Below are 16993 nucleotides of genomic sequence, written 5' to 3'. Positions count from 1 at the left end.
AGTTTTCTGATCGCTGATTGGTTAGAATTATCTCATCCAACCAATCAGCGATCTGGAAACTTTTGCGAGCTAAAAGGGCACCACTGCGAGTCTGAGCAAATATGCATTGCTAAAAGAAATGGACTATAGTGCTAAACTTTACTTTAAGAATTAGACTTATTCTTTCAGAATGGTCTTAACAATATACTGTTTTCTTCCTACTTATTGTGTGTGTGGATGGAAGATAGAATTCACCACACTCATTCTTCAGGTTTTCAAAAATTTGTCACTGTGATATCCAATAGATCATTCTCCTGTAAGTACTCCTAATTTAATTTGACTGATATGACAATAGAACAGCTCTGACATTAAGAATCGACAGTGTTCATGCATAATTACCTTCGCCAAAATTGCAAAGGGTGTGCATTTACCTCTATCATCTGTTTCTTTTATTAACCCTTTTACCCGCAGGCTATTTGGAAATTTCCAACCCTTAACCCCCATGGGGTTATTTTTCAAGCACTTTTGCAGTATATTTTTTTTAAATTGCTTTAACAGCGTTAATTTTTGTCATAGGGAGGTCAGGTTGGTCTCATTCTCTTGGAAAATTCCTGAAGTTTCTCAAAAAATTATCAAAAATATGCAAAAAATTTTAAATAGCAAAAAGCAAGGACGTACCGGTACTTCCATGGGGGTAAAGGGATGAGTTTTGTGAAATGTACCAGTACGTCCTTTGGGGGTAAAAGGGTTAATTTGTGTTTATTAGTGAGCAATTTTATACAAACTTGGTAGTTATGTATGATCCAAGGATGAATTTGAAACATTTTGGATAAAGTATGTCAAAGTAGAAGTACACAGCAGTACTTTGAAAAGAATCGCAATGTTAAGTACAGTAAATGGGAAATATATTCAGTTTTTTGGGGAACATTACACAAAAACTACAGAACCAAATTCAACGAAACTTGATGTACATGTGGGGTATGACACAAGGGTAAATCCATTAGATTTTGAAGAAAGTACATCGAAGTACAAGTACGCAGTGAAGTTAAGAGCAAAATGAGACTGCTTGGTGGGGCGAAGGCATGCTCTCTACCGAGTGCTCCTCTAGTTTTACCGAGTTATCACACTAAGTATCCATTTTCTAATCAGTGGGGATATTCAGGATTTCAGATGAATTGATAATTTACATCTTAATCACTCTTTGGATAAATATAAGGTTAAATGATATTACTGCGAAAACTTGGGACCGCAAAGAACCAAGTTTGAATGGTTATAAATTCTTGAACAGCAAGGGACCAAATTTGAACAGTTCTGCATTTAGGATCTGCAAGAGACCAAGTTTGAAATTCAACAGTAACTAAATGACCATGAAAATTAAAGGAAATCACAAATTTTTAAGTAATTTGTATTTTTCCTAACATACTTACCTAGAACTACCTTCTTAGGAGTTACTGGTAACTCTACCTAACCGACCAGCTTTTTGTATAGTTTACCCTCTTTCCGTTTTCTAAGGGGTCAACCTCAGGCGGTGTGATATGTGCCCTGAGGCGACCCGGGGTCGGGAAGCGTGCTATCTCAGGTAAATGACCATGAAACTTAAAGGAAAGACCAGATTAAAGATAAAAAAAGACTGGATACAACCCCGGTAAGTAGGAATTACATCTTGCTTCATGTGACATTTGACAAGCATTTATGACATGGTTGAAGGCCTGAACACTTTTACTGCCTGTCCATAACAGGTAGTAAACCGGTGTGGATACACAGGGCTTTCTCGCCACTCTACACTGCCTCAGGACACAAGAAAAGTGGTCTTGAATGTACAGTATGTAACCTTACACCAGAGATACTCCGGAAAGACTACATGGTGAAACACTTCTAGGGAGATTTCGGTCTAATTGGAGATACTTAGACAAGAACTTCAGAGATGTGTATTTTCTAATAGATAAAACTGCAAGTTTTGACTGGAAGCAGACTCCCTAAGCCTTGAAAGAACTAGATTAAAACAAGGAAAAGTGTTATCATCAATCTTTTTCTAGTTATTCGGTTACGACTAATAGCTTGTCGTCATTGCTTGTAAATTTCTATGCTTCATCGTTTCAGTATAGTTTACCTATTGTTGAAACTAAATATAAATATCAGGTTTTTAAGTCTCTTAATTACTGGAAAATGAAGCCTTTGGAAAACTTTAAAACATATCTCATTCAATTTTGCTTTCCTCGTGTCTCAAGTCAAAATTTTGCTACAGCTTTTCATATTCTTCAAACAAGGAAATTTTCTGGACTTCGCTGACATAGTGATGTCTGTGTAGGTAGGAGCCAAATCATGTCACTGTATCTAATATGTGCATCTTTGCTTTGTACCCATCAGACAAGCATAAAATATCCATGTTTTGATTTACTGTATATATTTTTTTTTATTAATAAAGAGGACTAGGACATAAAGAACTAGGACATGAAATAAAAAATACTATATGGATTTTTTGGGGGGTGTAAAATAAAATATGTACCAGCATGTCCTCCAAATTGGGGAGTGAAATAAAATGTGTACCAGCATGTCCTCCAAATTGGGGAGTGAAATAAAATGTGTACCAGCATGTCCTCCAAATTGGGGAGTGAAATAAAATATGTACCAGCATGTCCTCCAAATTGGGGAGTGAAATAAAATGTGTACCAGCATGTCCTCCAAATTGGGGAGTGAAATAAAATGTGTACCAGCATGTCCTCCAAATTGGGGAGTGAAATAAAATGTGTACCCGCATATCCTCCAAATTGGGGAGTGAAGTAAAATGTGTACCAGCATGTCCTCCAAATTGGGGAGTGAAATAAAATGTGTACCAGCATGTCCTCCAAATTGGGGAGTGAAATAAAATGTGTACCAGCATGTCCTCCAAATTGGGGAGTGAAATAAAATGTGTACCAGCATGTCCTCCAAAAAAGACATCACAAAGCTATAGGTACAGTGGACACAAGAGGTCCTGGAATGATAATCATAATAACTAGACTTTCCACAGCCTTGTTGAAAATATTAAATTAGCCTATTATAGTCCTGAATCCTTTCCTAATTACCGCATACTTGTCAGATAGTATGTCTCAAAAAGTATGTTCTCATTTTACTCTTTGGTAAGTATTTACAGGAGGAAGGGCTGTGGCACCCTAGCAGTACCAGCCAAATTTGCCTGAATCCCTCGTTTAGTCTGGGAGGGGCGGGGAGAGGAAAGGTCCCCTTTTGTCCATTTGTTTGAAGCCGGCTACCCCCAAAAATTGGGGGAAGTGCATTGATAAATAATACATCGAGAAAATAGCATTTCCAAAACATTAAATGTTCCGGCAATTAAAATCCCTATTATTTGGCAAAATAAACAAAATACCTACAGTACTTATATCCGGAGTTTAAATACCTTATTCTCAACAGTACTTATATGCTGAATTAAAGTATTTTATTTTAAGTTAAATACTATATCATTGGACATAAATTTCTACTTCATACTTGGGATCGAACGCTGGCCCCTTCTAATGAAGGGCCAGGTCGAAACCAACCATGCCACAAGAGGCCATAAAAGAAATCGGAACAACGGCTAATCAGCTGTTCAGGATTTACCTGGCGAGACATCAGTCTCTTACCAGCGAGTTTTACCCGACTTCCCGGCCCACCACGTGACATATTTTACTACAAATTTGTGACCTCTAGTAACGAGCTGGAAACTAAAGGAAAAGACCTTTAGCTGATGAGAGTAGGAGATTGAAGAAAAAAAAACTCATCTGACACCATTAAGATAAAGACCGAAGGAAGATTATTTCCACACTTACCGTATAATATTCATAGTTAATACTGTAACAGTTTCAAATCTAACAACAACGTCAATATGTATTACCTGTACTATAACCCTTTTACCCCCAAAGGACGTGCTGGTACGTTTCACAAAACCCATCCCTTTACCCCCATGGACGTACCGGTACGTCCTTGCAAAAAAATGCTATACATTTTTTTTTTCATATTTTTGATAATTTTTTGAGAATATTCAGGCATTTTCCAAGAGAATGAGACCAACCTGACCTCTCTATGACAAAAATTAAGGCTGTTAGAGCAATTTAAAAAAAATATACTGCAAAATGTGCTGGGAAAAAAATAACCCCCTGGGGGTTAAGGGTTGGAAATTTCCAAATAGCCTGGGGGTAAAAGGGTTAAGAGTTTCAAATCTAAGTACCAACATCACGTATTACCTGCAGTTTTTGTGCATTGGGGTGTTTTGGACGATCCTCGTTGATTTCTGTACGGTCAAAAGTACCTTAGTCCAATTGTGTCGCACTTGACGATTTCCAGTCGCTCTTGAATACATGTGGATGGGCTGGTACTTCTCCCCTGGAAGGAAAAAGAAATAGGAATAAGATTTATATATTTTTTAAATATACAGTATTTGTAATATATTCAATGTCTTATTAAGGGTATCACCTGTGGTAATATATGTTCAATGTAGTTTTACATTTATGCTCCCATGTACGTTGTGTTTCTCTGCTTGCATTTACCAGCTTATTATGTTGCTATTTGTGTGTCTTCATGCATATTATTGCTTGTGAATGTCCCTGTGTTGTCTGGCCCTTACTTTGATGTATTTGTTTGTTATTGTGCATGTAAAATAGTACGTGTTGTAATAGTGGCTGTTTCTATTGTTTCAGGAGGTGACTCCAGTTTTTGTGTGCAATAAAACCTATAACCTATGACAGGTTTTTTATTTTCACAACAATTTATTGCACACAACATAAAAATTTGAGAGGCCATGGAACGGTTCCTACGTCCAGAACGCTTCGAGGCTGACCCGGATTCTGCCACCGCTGCTAAGGAGTGGACGCACTGGCTAAGGACATTCAACAACTTCTACCAAGCAGTACAGAAGACATCTCCCAGTGCAGACAAACTAATCCTACTCACCAACTACGTTGCTCCTCGAGTGTACGACTACATAGCAGACTGTGACACTTATGTTAAGGCTGAGAAAGCACTGACATCACTGTATGTAAAACCTAGAAATGAGGTATTTGCTAGGCATGTCCTGGCCACACGTAGGCAGGGGTCAGGTGAGTCTCTAGACCAGTTTCTCCAAGCTCTGAAGCTCCTAGCAAAAGACTGTCAGTTCAAAGCAGTGTCAGCAGAGCAGGCGTGTGATAACTATGTTAGAGATGCATTCATCAATGGACTTTCTTCTGGTGCCATTCGTCAAAGACTACTCGAAAATATAACTCTTAACTTGCAAACTGCTTATGAACAGGCACGCACTTTAGAGATGGCTCAGAAACATTCTGCTTCTTATACTACTGTTGAGCCAATTACTGCTGCTGTACCTCAGCTACAAAGTCAGTCAGGTGATTCAGAGTTTTTAGAAAGTAGTGATGAAACTGCTCATCTTGCCGCCACTACTGGCGCCAATCAGTGTTTTTTCTGTGGATTGAAACGGCACCCTCGGTTCAAATGTCCTGCTAGGGAAGCTTTATGTCTAAAGTGTAAGAAACAAGGACATTATGCAAAAGTGTGTAGGTCAGGGAAACCGGTAGGGGATACCTCTGCTGGTAAAACTAAATATTCGGCAGCAACACTGGCTACTGTGTCTGGGGCTGTGCCTAGTAGTCTTAGTAAATCTTTGAGTTGTTTGAAAGTTAATGGTCTCCCTGTTAATGCACTTATTGATACAGGAAGCTCGGAAAATTTTGTGAGTCAGAAGATTGCTAAAGAAAACAACCTAATCATACTTCCTGACGACGGGCACGTCTCTATGGCTGATGCGTCTCTCTCGTCCAAAGTCTTAGGTCTTTGTTGTGTTGATGTGGAGCTGCAAGGACAAATTTATCCTAGTGTAAAACTCAAAGTACTGCCAGCCCTGTGTAGTGATGTAATTTTGGGGCATGAATTCTTGAAGAATCATTCTGCTCTAGAAATGGCTTTTGGAGGAGCACGCCCACCACTCAAGATATGTGGGCTGGCAGCAGTGAAGTTGGTTGCGCCCGCACTCTTCAGCAATCTGACATCAGACTGCAGACCCATTGCGGCAAAGTCTAGACATTACTCTCAGGCTGATAAGGAATTTGTCAAAACTGAAATTGGTAGAATGCTACAAGAAGGAATAATAAGACCCAGCCAGTCTCCATGGAGGGCCCAGGTGCTAATCACTGCAGGGCACAATCGCAGGAAGAGAATGGTGATTGATTATTCACAAACTATAAACAGGTTTACTGAGCTGGATGCTTACCCTTTGCCTCGGATCGATGAAACAGTGAATAATGTCTCAAGATATAAAGTGTTTAGCACCTTGGACCTGAAGAGCGCCTACCACCAAGTGCCAATAAGAGAAGACGAAAAGTTGTACACTGCTTTTGAGGCGAGTGGAAAGCTGTACGAGTTCAATCGAATCCCATTTGGTGTGAAGAATGGAGTGGCCGCTTTCCAACGAGTTGTGGATCAGATCCTTGCAAAAGAAAAGGTGGAAGGGGCATTTGCTTATGTGGACAATGTGACTGTATGTGGAGAGACGGAAGAGGAGCATGACAAAAACCTAAATCATTTCTTGAAAGTGGCGAGGGATTACAACCTCACATTTAATCATGACAAGTGTGATTTCAGGACACAGTCTATAAACCTTCTGGGATACTCTATAAAGGACGGAGAGATCAGACCTGATCCAGAACGACTGCAGCCTCTCTTGAGTCTACCCCTTCCCAAGGATACTGCCTCTCTTCGGAGAATGTTGGGGTTGCTTGCTCATTACTCACGATGGATACCCAACTTCTCTGAGAAGGTCCGGCCTCTTTCACACTCCACGAGATTCCCATTGTCTTTTGAAGCTTCTCTGACTTTTGAGAAATTGAAGAATGAAATTGCGAAGTCCGTGGTGCAAGCCATTGATCCTACATCCCCTTTCACAGTCGAAACAGATGCCTCAGACCATGCCATTGCCGCTACTCTCACTCAGAATGGACGTCCTGTAGCGTTCTTCTCTCGCACTCTCTCTGACAGTGAACAAAGGCATTCTTCAGTAGAGAAAGAAGCTTATGCCATAGTTGAGGCCCTCAGAAAGTGGAAGCTTTACCTAATTGGTCATCACTTTAAGCTGATTACTGACCAGCGAAGTGTAACATTCATGTTCGACACAAAATCTTCAAGCAAAATCAAGAACGACAAGATAGCCAGGTGGCGCATTGAACTGTCATGCTACCACTACGATATAGTGTATCGTCCAGGTACGGAAAATATTCCTGCAGATGCTCTCTCGCGTGTCTGTGGTGCTGTAGCTACAGACAAACTCAAACAACTGCATGAAAGTCTCTGTCATCCTGGAGTGTCAAGGATGGTGCATTTCATCCGAGTTCGGAACCTGGCTTATTCTGTTGAGGATGTAAAGAAGGTTACTGCTTCTTGTCCAATCTGCTCTACTGTCAAACCTCAGTTCTATAAGCCTGATGATGGCCATCTGGTGAAAGCTACTCAGCCATACGAGAGATTGAACTTGGATTTTAAGGGGCCCCTTCCGTCACAGTCGAAAAACAGATACTTGCTCACAGTCATTGACGAATTCTCACGGTTCCCTTTTGCGTTCCCTTGTTCAGACATGACTGCTGGTGCTATCATCGGGTGTTTGGTACAACTGTTTGCACTATTCGGAATGCCAGCATACATACACTCAGACAGGGGAGCCTCTTTCATGTCAGAAGAACTGAAGAGATTCTTACTAGAGAAAGGAGTGGCTACCAGTCGCACTACGCCCTACAACCCAAGGGGCAATGGCCAGGTGGAGAGGTACAATGGAATCATATGGAAAACCATTCAGTTAGCTCTCAGAACAAGGAATCTTGATGTCTCAAAATGGGAAGTTGTCCTCCCAGATGCACTTCACTCTATCCGTTCCCTGCTATGTACGTCAACTAATTGTACACCACACGAGCGTTTCCTAAAGCATCCTCGGAAGTCCACGTCAGGTCGTACGTTGCCTACCTGGCTCATCACCAAAGGTCCCGCTCTATTAAGACGACAAGTACGGCACAGCAAGAATGACCCTCTAGTAGATGAAGTAGAAATAGTAGAAGCTAATCCTGAATATGCTCATGTCAAGTTTCCTGATGGTAGAGAGTCCACTGTGTCTTTGAGGCATCTAGCACCTTTAAGTGGTGATGGTAGTAGCTGCGTGGAGGCCCCCAGATCTTCACTGCCGCAATCTCTAGAGTCTCTAGGTATATCAGAGTCTGAGGTGCGCCGTCCAGATGCTAGAGCAAGCTCGGAACCTGCTCTTCAAGAAGTCACTCATGACGTTACATCCGGGAAAAGTGCTGTTCAAGAGCTTCCTGCTGCGTCTGGTCAAGGCACTACACCTGTACCACTCCGGAGGTCCGAAAGGACCCGGCGGGCTCCTAAGTATTTTGATGATTATGCTGCTTGAATTTCATAGGTGGGGAGAATGTGGTAATATATGTTCAATGTAGTTTTACATTTATGCTCCCATGTACGTTGTGTTTCTCTGCTTGCATTTACCAGCTTATTATGTTGCTATTTGTGTGTCTTCATGCATATTATTGCTTGTGAATGTCCCTGTGTTGTCTGGCCCTTACTTTGATGTATTTGTTTGTTATTGTGCATGTAAAATAGTACGTGTTGTAATAGTGGCTGTTTCTATTGTTTCAGGAGGTGACTCCAGTTTTTGTGTGCAATAAAACCTATAACCTATGACAGGTTTTTTATTTTCACATATGTTATTACCTTTCTATCTTATTTCTATTCCTCTTGTTTTGTTAAAGTTTTTATAGTTTATACAGAAAATATGACATTCGTAGATAATTTGTATTTTTCCTAACTATGCAAACCTTAGCTATTTAATAGGGGTTATTACTTTCGGCGTAGCTGAAATGACGAGCCATTAGAATTTTAACGAGGGTTTAATACCCCACCGCTAGTTAGTGCTTGAACTCACTTTGCTTGGAGGTAGGACTTCAAGGGGGATAGGGCTGGCGAGCAAGTTTGATTAAATAGCTAAGGTTTGTAGTTAGGAAAAATACAAATTATCTACGAATTTGTCATTTGTTCCGTAACTGACATACAAACCACGCTATTTAATAGGGGTGACTCACCCATTAGGAAGGGTGGAACGTCCCAGCCAGTACTGGCTTTTGGCTTTGCCCGGGGACTCATTATTTGAGTGTGTCAGCACTCAACAATAAGGAGTCCCTGCACCTCGCTAGAACCTTACTACGCAAGCTGTGTGTGAAGGTATAATAAAGTGTGACTCGTCCTAGGAAGTTGACCTGTAGTCCTTTAGATGGAAACTTTAAGCTAGGACTCTCCCAATACCACCTCGTCAGGGTATGGGGACGTGATAGTATTAGCTTAATACTAGGAACACAAGGAAACATGGTTTACCTGCAGTGGTTTGAGGTCAGCTGTGCAGAGAACCCAGGATGCTGCTTTCCCCAAGAGAGGAGAAGATGAAGACAAGAGTAAAGGGCAGACTAACCTTTTCATTCATGCAGACTAAGACCGGGTAACAATGCCCTCAACCTTCTGCTACTTGTCCACTAAGGAGCCTGAGGTTTTAAACCAGCTGTTGTGCAGCCACCACAGGGCCAATAGAGAACGTATCGAGCCTCCTGTGGGTCACGTCTTGCAGGTAGTGGGCTGTGAAGGTCGTCTGACGCTTCCACACCCCAGCCTGAAGAACCTGCGTCACTGAGAAATTCTTCTTGAAGGCCTGGGACGTAGCTACGCGCCTGACATCATGTGCTCTAGGGCGATGTGACGGAGGAGGGTCTGGATTCAGGGACAGATGGATCACCCTACGAATCCATGCCGAGATGGTGTTCTTGGTGACCCTCCTCCTAGTCCTCCCAGTGCTAACAAACAATGCTTGCACTTGAGGACGGACTGCCGCCGTTCTTTTGAGATATAGCCTCAGACTCCTTACTTGGCACAGTAGGAGATGGTCTGGGTTATCTGTTACAGAACGAAGACTCGAAATCTGGAAGGAGTCGAACCGAAGGTCCGCCACCCCTGGATTCTGAGTCTTAGCAATAAACTCGGGGACGAATTTGAACGTTACCTCCCCCCTTCCCCTTGAATGGGCGATGTCATATGAGAGACCTTGAAGTTCACTGACTCGCTTGGCCGATGCCAAAGCTAGTAGGAACACTGTCTTCCAAGTTAGGTGGCGATCTGAAGCCTGGTGCAATGGTCCATAGGGAGGTCTCTTAAGAGACCTGAGAACTCGAACCACGTTCCATGGAGGAGGTCTCACTTCCGACTGAGGGCAGGTAAGTTCATAACTTCGCATGAGTAGGGAAAGTTCCAGCAAGGAAGAAATGTCCATTCCTTTGAGCCTGAAGGCTAGACTTAAGGCTGAGCGATAGCCTTTCACCGCCGAGACTGAAAGTCGCATTTCTTCCCGCAAATACACGAGGAACTCCGCTATTGTTGGAATAGTGGCATCGAGTGGAGAGATACCCCTTCCACGACACCAACCACAGAAGACCTTCCACTTTTCCTGGTAGACAGATGCGGATGATTTTCGCAGATGTCCAGACATCCTAATCGCAACTTGTTGCGAAAATCCTCTCTCAGCGAGGAGATGCTGGATAGTCTCCAGGCGTGAAGTCGTAGTAAAGCTACGGCTTTGTGGAAGATGTTGGCGTGTGGTTGTCTGAGTAGATCGTGTCGCAGAGGGAGTTCTCTCGGAAGTTCCGTTAGGAGTTGCAGAAGGTCCGGAAACCATTCCGCGTGATGCCATAGCGGAGCTATGAGGGTCATTGAAAGATTGACCGATATGCTGGTCTTGTTGAGCACTCTCCTCATCAGACAGAACGGGGGGAAAGGCGTACACGTCGATGTTGTCCCACCGTTGTTGGAAGGCATCTTGCCAGAGCGCCTTGGGATCCGGGACTGGGGAGCAGTATAGCGGAAGCTTGAAATTCAACGCTGTCGTGAACAGATCCACAGTCGGGGAACCCCACAAAGTCAGGACTTTGTTGGCTACTAGACACTCCAAAGACCACTCGGTACTCACTATCTGAGACGCTCAGCTCAGATTGTCGGCGAGCACATTCCTCTTGCCCGGAATGAAACGTGCCGATAATGGAATCGAGTGGACTTCGGTCCATCTCAGTATCTCTACTGCAAGATGGGATAGCTGCTTCGAAAAGGTACCTCCTTGCTTGTTGATGTAAGCCACTACTGTGGTGTTGTCGCTCATCACCACCACAGAGTGACCCGCCAGGTATTGTTGGAACTGTTGAAGGGCCAAGAAAACGGCCTTCATCTCTAGAAGATTTATATGGAGGCACTTTTCTGATTCTGACCACAGAAGGAACTCGCTTGAAAGACTCAAAGTTTAAACTAACGTCAAAAGTTACGAGAAGTCTGGATGCTTCGAAAATGGTGGCACCGACTCTTCAAACTTTGAGCATAGACTAACTCTTAGAAGTAATGATATGGTTATATCACTGTTATTATTATAGTATTTAATTTAATATAGAAGTGAGAAGTGTTACAGTTAGATTTTCACATGGATCCCCTCGAGAAGTTCTTCTTGAAAAATGTTATTTTCATTAGTAAAATAAATTTTTGAATATACTTACCCGATAATCATGTAGCTGTCAACTCTGTTGCCGACAGAAATCTACGGTCGGGATACGCCAGCGATCGCTATACAGGTGGGGGTGAACACCACAGCGCCATCTGTGGTCAGGTACTCCAGTACTTCTTGTCAACACCACCTCAATTTTTTCCTCGGTCCACTGGTTCTCTATGGGGAGGAAGGGTGGGTCAATTAAATCATGATTATCGGGTAAGTATATTCAAAAATTTATTTTACTAATGAAAATAACATTTTTCAATATTAATCTTACCCGATAATCATGTAGCTGATTCACACCCAGGGTGGTGGGTGGAGACCAGCATATATGTTAACAAAGAAGCTAAGTATCCCGTATTTTATTTTATTAGTTATTCAAAAATAACATAAAATAAATAAGTACCTGGTAAGGAAGACGACTTGAACCATTACTCTGCCTTTATTAAGTACGTCTTCCTTACTGAGCGTAGCGGTCCTCTTAGGATGCTGAACGACTCTTAGGTGCTGAAGTATAAAGGGCTGCAACCCATACTAAAGGACCTCATCACAACCTTTAACCTCGGCGCTTCTCAAGAAAGAATTGACCACCCGCCAAATCAACAAGGATGTGGAAGGCTTCTTAGCCGACCGTACAACCCATAAAAAGTATTCAAGAGAAAGGTTAAAAAGGTTATGGGATTATGGGAATGTAGTGGCTGAGCCCCCGCCTACTACTGCATTCGTTGCTACGAATGGTCCCAGGGTGTAGCAGTTCTCGTAAAGAGACTGAACATCTTTGAGATAGAATGATGCGAACACTGACTTGCTTCTCCAATAGGTTGCATCCATAACACTCTGCAGAGAACGGTTCTGTTTGAGGGCCACTGAAGTAGCCACAGCTCTCACTTCATGTGTCCTTACCTTCAGCAAAGCAAGGTCTTCTTCCTTCAGATGAGAATGTGCTTCCCTAATCAGGAGCCTGAATAGGTAAGAAACTGAGTTCTTAGACCTTGGAAGAGAAGGCTTCTTGATAGCACACCATAAGGCTTCTGATTGTCCTCGTAAAGGTTATGACCTTTTTAGATAGTACCTAAGAGCTCTAACTGGGCAAAGTACTCTCTCCAGTTCGTCCCCCACCAAGTTGGACAGGCTTGGGATCTCGAACGACTTAGGCCAAGGACGTGAAGGAAGCTCGTTTTAGCAAAAAACCGAGCTGCAAGGAACATGTAGCCGTTTCAGATGTGAAAACTATGTTCCTGCTGAAGGCGTGGATCTCACTTACTCTTTTAGCTGTTGTCAAGCACACGAGGAAAAGAGTTTTCAATGTGAGGTCCTTAAAAGAGGCTGATTGGAGAGGTTCAAATCTTGATGACATAAGGAACCTTAGGACCACGTCTAGATTCCAGCCTGGAGTGGACAACCGACGTTCCTTTGAGGTCTTAAAAGACCTAAGGAGGTCCTGTAGATCTTTGTTGGTGGAAAGATCCAAGCCTCTGTGGCGGAAAACCGCTGCCAACATACTTCTGTAACCCTTAATCGTAGGAGCTGAAAGGGATCTTACGTTCCTTAGATGTAACAGGAAGTCAGCAATCTGGGTTACAGTGGTACTGGATGAGGAAACTGCATTGGCCTTGTACCAGCTTCGGAAGACTTCCCCTTTAGACTGATAGACTCTGAGAGTGGATGTCCTCCTTGCTCTGGCAATCGCTCTGGCTGCCTCCTTCGAAAAGCCCCTAGCTCTTGAGAGTCTTTCGAAAGACTGAAGGCAGTCAGACCAAGAGCGTGGAGGTTTGGATGTACCTTCTTTACGTGAGGTAGACGTAGAAGGTCCACTCCTAGAGGAAGAGTCCTGGGAATGTCAACCAGCCATTGCAGTACCTCTATGAACCATTCTCTCGCGGGCCAGAGCGGAGCCAACCAACGTCAGCCGTGTCCCTTTGCGAGAGGCGAACTTCTGAAGTACCCTGTTGACAATCTTGAACGGCGGGAATGCATACAGGTCGAGATGGGACCAATCCAGCAGAAAAGCATCCACGTGAACTGCTGCTGGGTCTGGAATCGGAGAACAATACAACGGGAGCCTCTAGGTTATCGAGGTAGCGAACAGATCTATGGTTGGCTGACCCCACAGGGCCCAAAGTCTGCTGCAAACATTCTTGTGAAGGGTCCACTCTGTGGGGATGACCTGACCCTTCCGGCTAAGGCGATCTGCCATGACATTCATATCGCCCTGAATGAACCTCGTTACCAGCGTGAGCTTTCGATCTTTTAACCAGATGAGGAGGTCCCTTGCGATCTAGAACAACTTCCACGAATGAGTCCCTCCCTGCTTGGAGATGTAAGCCAAGGCTGTGGTGTTGTCAGAGTCCACCTCCACCACCTTGTTAAGCTGGAGGGACTTGAAGTTTATCAAGGCCAGATGAACCGCCAACAGCTCCTTGCAAAAGATGTGAAGTGTCCTTAGCTCCTGATTCCATGTTCCCGAGCATTCCTGTCCGTCCAAAGTCGCACCCCAGCCCGTGTCTGATGCGTCAGAGAAGAGACGGCGGTCGGGTTTCTGAACAGCCAAAGGTAGACTTCCTTGAGAAGAAAGCTGTTCTTTCACCACGTGAGAGTAGACCTCCTCTCTTCGGAAACAGGAACTGAGATCGTCTCTAGCGTCATGTCCTTTATCCAGTGAGCCGCTAGATGATACTGAAGGGGGCGGAGGTGGGGTCTCCCTAACTCGATGAACAGGGCCAGCGATGAAAGTGTCCCTGTTAAACTCATCCACTACCTGACTGAGCATCGGTTCCTTCTCAGCATGCTCTGGATGCAAACTAGGGCTTAGTAGATCTTTGGGGCCGACGGAAAAGCCCGAAAAGCTCGACTCTGAAGATCCATACCCAGGTAGACAATGGTCTGGGATGGGACGAGCTGGGACTCTTCAAAATTGACCAGGAGGCCCAGTTCCTTGGTCAGATCCATAGTCCATCTGAGAATCTCCAGACAGCGACGACTTGTGGGAGCTCTTAAAAGCTAGTCGTCTGACGGAGCCGGACACAAGATCATGGTACTGCTGCACAGTCTGTGAACTGTCAACCATGGGGAAGCGAGGAAGTACAGTGACAACCCGAAGCTGTCTAGACTGTCTGGGTCGTACAGACAACTCCTTATCGGGTTGCTGAGGTTGCCGCACTGCGTCACAACAAGTCACTTCTGCTGGTTGTTGAACGTCTTCCCAGTGACACACTGACTCCGTAAACAAAAAATCCTCTAACAAGGACTAAGCTTGGACTGCATGTCTTGCAACACAGCTCAAGGTCTATGGGAGCAGGTGTGGTAACAGACGGGGTTAGCGACTGAAGTGGAACCATTACCTTCCCTGGAAGCATGTTATGCTAAAATAAAAGTCCATAGGAGGCTACGCAGCTAAAGGCTCCTCTCCAAATGACAGAGTCCTCAAGGGAATATCAGAAGGAGGGAGAATAGCACTTTCTCATCTACAGGAACCATATCCGAGAAAAGCTAAGTTCTCTCAGTGAGGTTTTCACTGGTGCAAAAGCAGCAGACTAGAAGGCAACGTTATGAAACTGCTTGACAGTCTAGTGAGTTGGCAACAACCAAAGATGTGTGACTGAGAAGCATGCGGTAAGGTATGCAGAGCATGCTGTATGCAGAGCATGCTGTATGTAGAGCATGCTGTAAGGTAAGCAGAGCATGTTGCATGGCGTGCGGCTTATGCTGCATGGGATGAGGCTCATGCTGCATGGGATGAGGCTCATGCTGCATGGGATGAGGCTCATGCTGCATGGTATGAGGCTCATGCTGCATGGGATGAGGCTCAAGCTGCAAGGGAAGAGGCTTATGCCGCATGCGTTGAGGAGGATGCCGCATAGTATGAGGCTCCTGCCTCATGGGTTGAGGCGGTTGCCGCATAGCATGAGGCTCCTGCCTCATGGTTTGAGGAGGATGCCGCATAGCATGAGGCTCCTCATAGCATGAGACTCCTGCCTCATGGGTTGAGGAGGATGCCGCATAGCATGAGGCTCCTGCCTCATGGGTTGAGGAGGATGCCGCATAGCATGAGGCTGCCTCATGGGTAGAGGAGGATGTCGCATAGCATGAGGCTCCTGCCTCATGGGTTGAGGAGGATGCCGCATAGCATGAGGCTCCTGCCTCATGGTTTGAGGAGGATGCCGCATAGCATGAGGCTCCTGTGAGGTTCCTGCCTCAAGAGTTGCGTCTGCCTCAAGGGTTGAGGAGGTAGCTGCGCAGAGAGAGGCTCATGCTGTGAAGAATGCGGTTGCTGCATGCGTTGAGGCGGCTGCCTCATAGCATGAGGTTCCTCAAGAGTTGAGGCTCTTGCCTCAAGAGTTGAGGTTCTTGCCTCAAGAGTGGAGGTGGCTGCCGCAAGAGTTGAGGTTGCTGCCTCAAGGATGGTGGAGGTTGCCGCAACGCAAGAGGTTGCTGCATAGCGCTGGTATCTGGCAACTCCCAATGCGGCAGCTCACGCGTGGAGGTAGGTTGAGGAACCTCAACATCATACGTCTGGCAGGGTGGACTGCGCAGAGGTGGAGTTGAGGTTGCTGCCTCGAGGATGGTGGAGGTTGTCGCACCGCAAGAGGTTGTTGCCTCGAGGATGGAGGAGGTAGTCGCAACGCATGAGGCTCCTACCTCAAGGGTAGAGGAGGTTGCTGCAAAGCATAAGGCTCCTGCCTCAAGTGTTGAGGAGGTTGCCGCGTGGCAAGAGGCTCCTGCCTCAAGGAAAGTGGAGGTTGCTGCACAGAGCTGGTATCTGGCAACTCCCAATGCGGCAGCTCACGCATGGAGGTAGCTTGAGGAACCTCAACATCATACGTCTGGCAGGCTGGACTGCGTAGAGGTGGAGGAGCGCTCGCAGGAGGAGGTGTGTTAACCTTCTCTGCCTGAAACTCCTGCATCAACACCGCAAGCTGAGACTGCATTGTCTGCAGCATAGACCACTAGAGTTTAAGAAAGACAACAACAAACGGAGCTACTGTCCGTTGAGACTGAGGGTCTAAAACAGCTGGTGCGGCAACAGACGGAGCTACTGCCTGTTGCGATACCACCTTGCCTCTCTGGGAGGTGTGCAGTTGTCGTACTGCAGCAAGTCCGAACTGACCCAGTGCTAATGGCTACACCTAGGAGTTGGACTTGCGCGGAAGGGACCGACTTGCACTTAAAAGCTGCAAGATTTGGTCCATGGTTTCTGCGAGAAACCTCTTCCGCAGACGAGGAATAAAAGGGCTCTCTCGTCTTTGTGTGGGTGGGGTGATCACGTCGGCAACGTGTGTAGATACACCCGAAACCACGGAGGGAAACGTCTGTTCGTCGATCAAGGCCTGCTGAACCCATAAGTCCTTCGACATTACTTCTCCCCTGGGCTTGGGAGCTTGTAAGAGGTCCCAGACTAGGCGAACAACTGGCACGAACAGA

At 44.9% G+C, this 16993-nt stretch overlaps 1 protein-coding gene across 1 annotated transcript in view; it reads right to left on the bottom strand.

The window, feature by feature from the left end:
* The window catches only part of LOC137627045 (uncharacterized), a 78548-nt gene that overhangs the window by 10414 nt on the left and 51141 nt on the right, over positions 1 to 16993 (bottom strand). The window contains exon 2 of the mRNA XM_068358027.1: positions 4200 to 4338. Coding sequence (XP_068214128.1) covers positions 4255 to 4338 — 84 coding nt within the window. The 3' untranslated portion in view covers positions 4200 to 4254. The remainder of the gene's footprint in view (positions 1 to 4199; positions 4339 to 16993) is intronic.

The sequence above is a fragment of the Palaemon carinicauda genome, chromosome 34 (genome assembly GCF_036898095.1).
Source record: "Palaemon carinicauda isolate YSFRI2023 chromosome 34, ASM3689809v2, whole genome shotgun sequence".
Taxonomy (NCBI): domain Eukaryota; kingdom Metazoa; phylum Arthropoda; class Malacostraca; order Decapoda; family Palaemonidae; genus Palaemon; species Palaemon carinicauda.
This window is presented reverse-complemented; position numbering and strand designations above follow the sequence as displayed.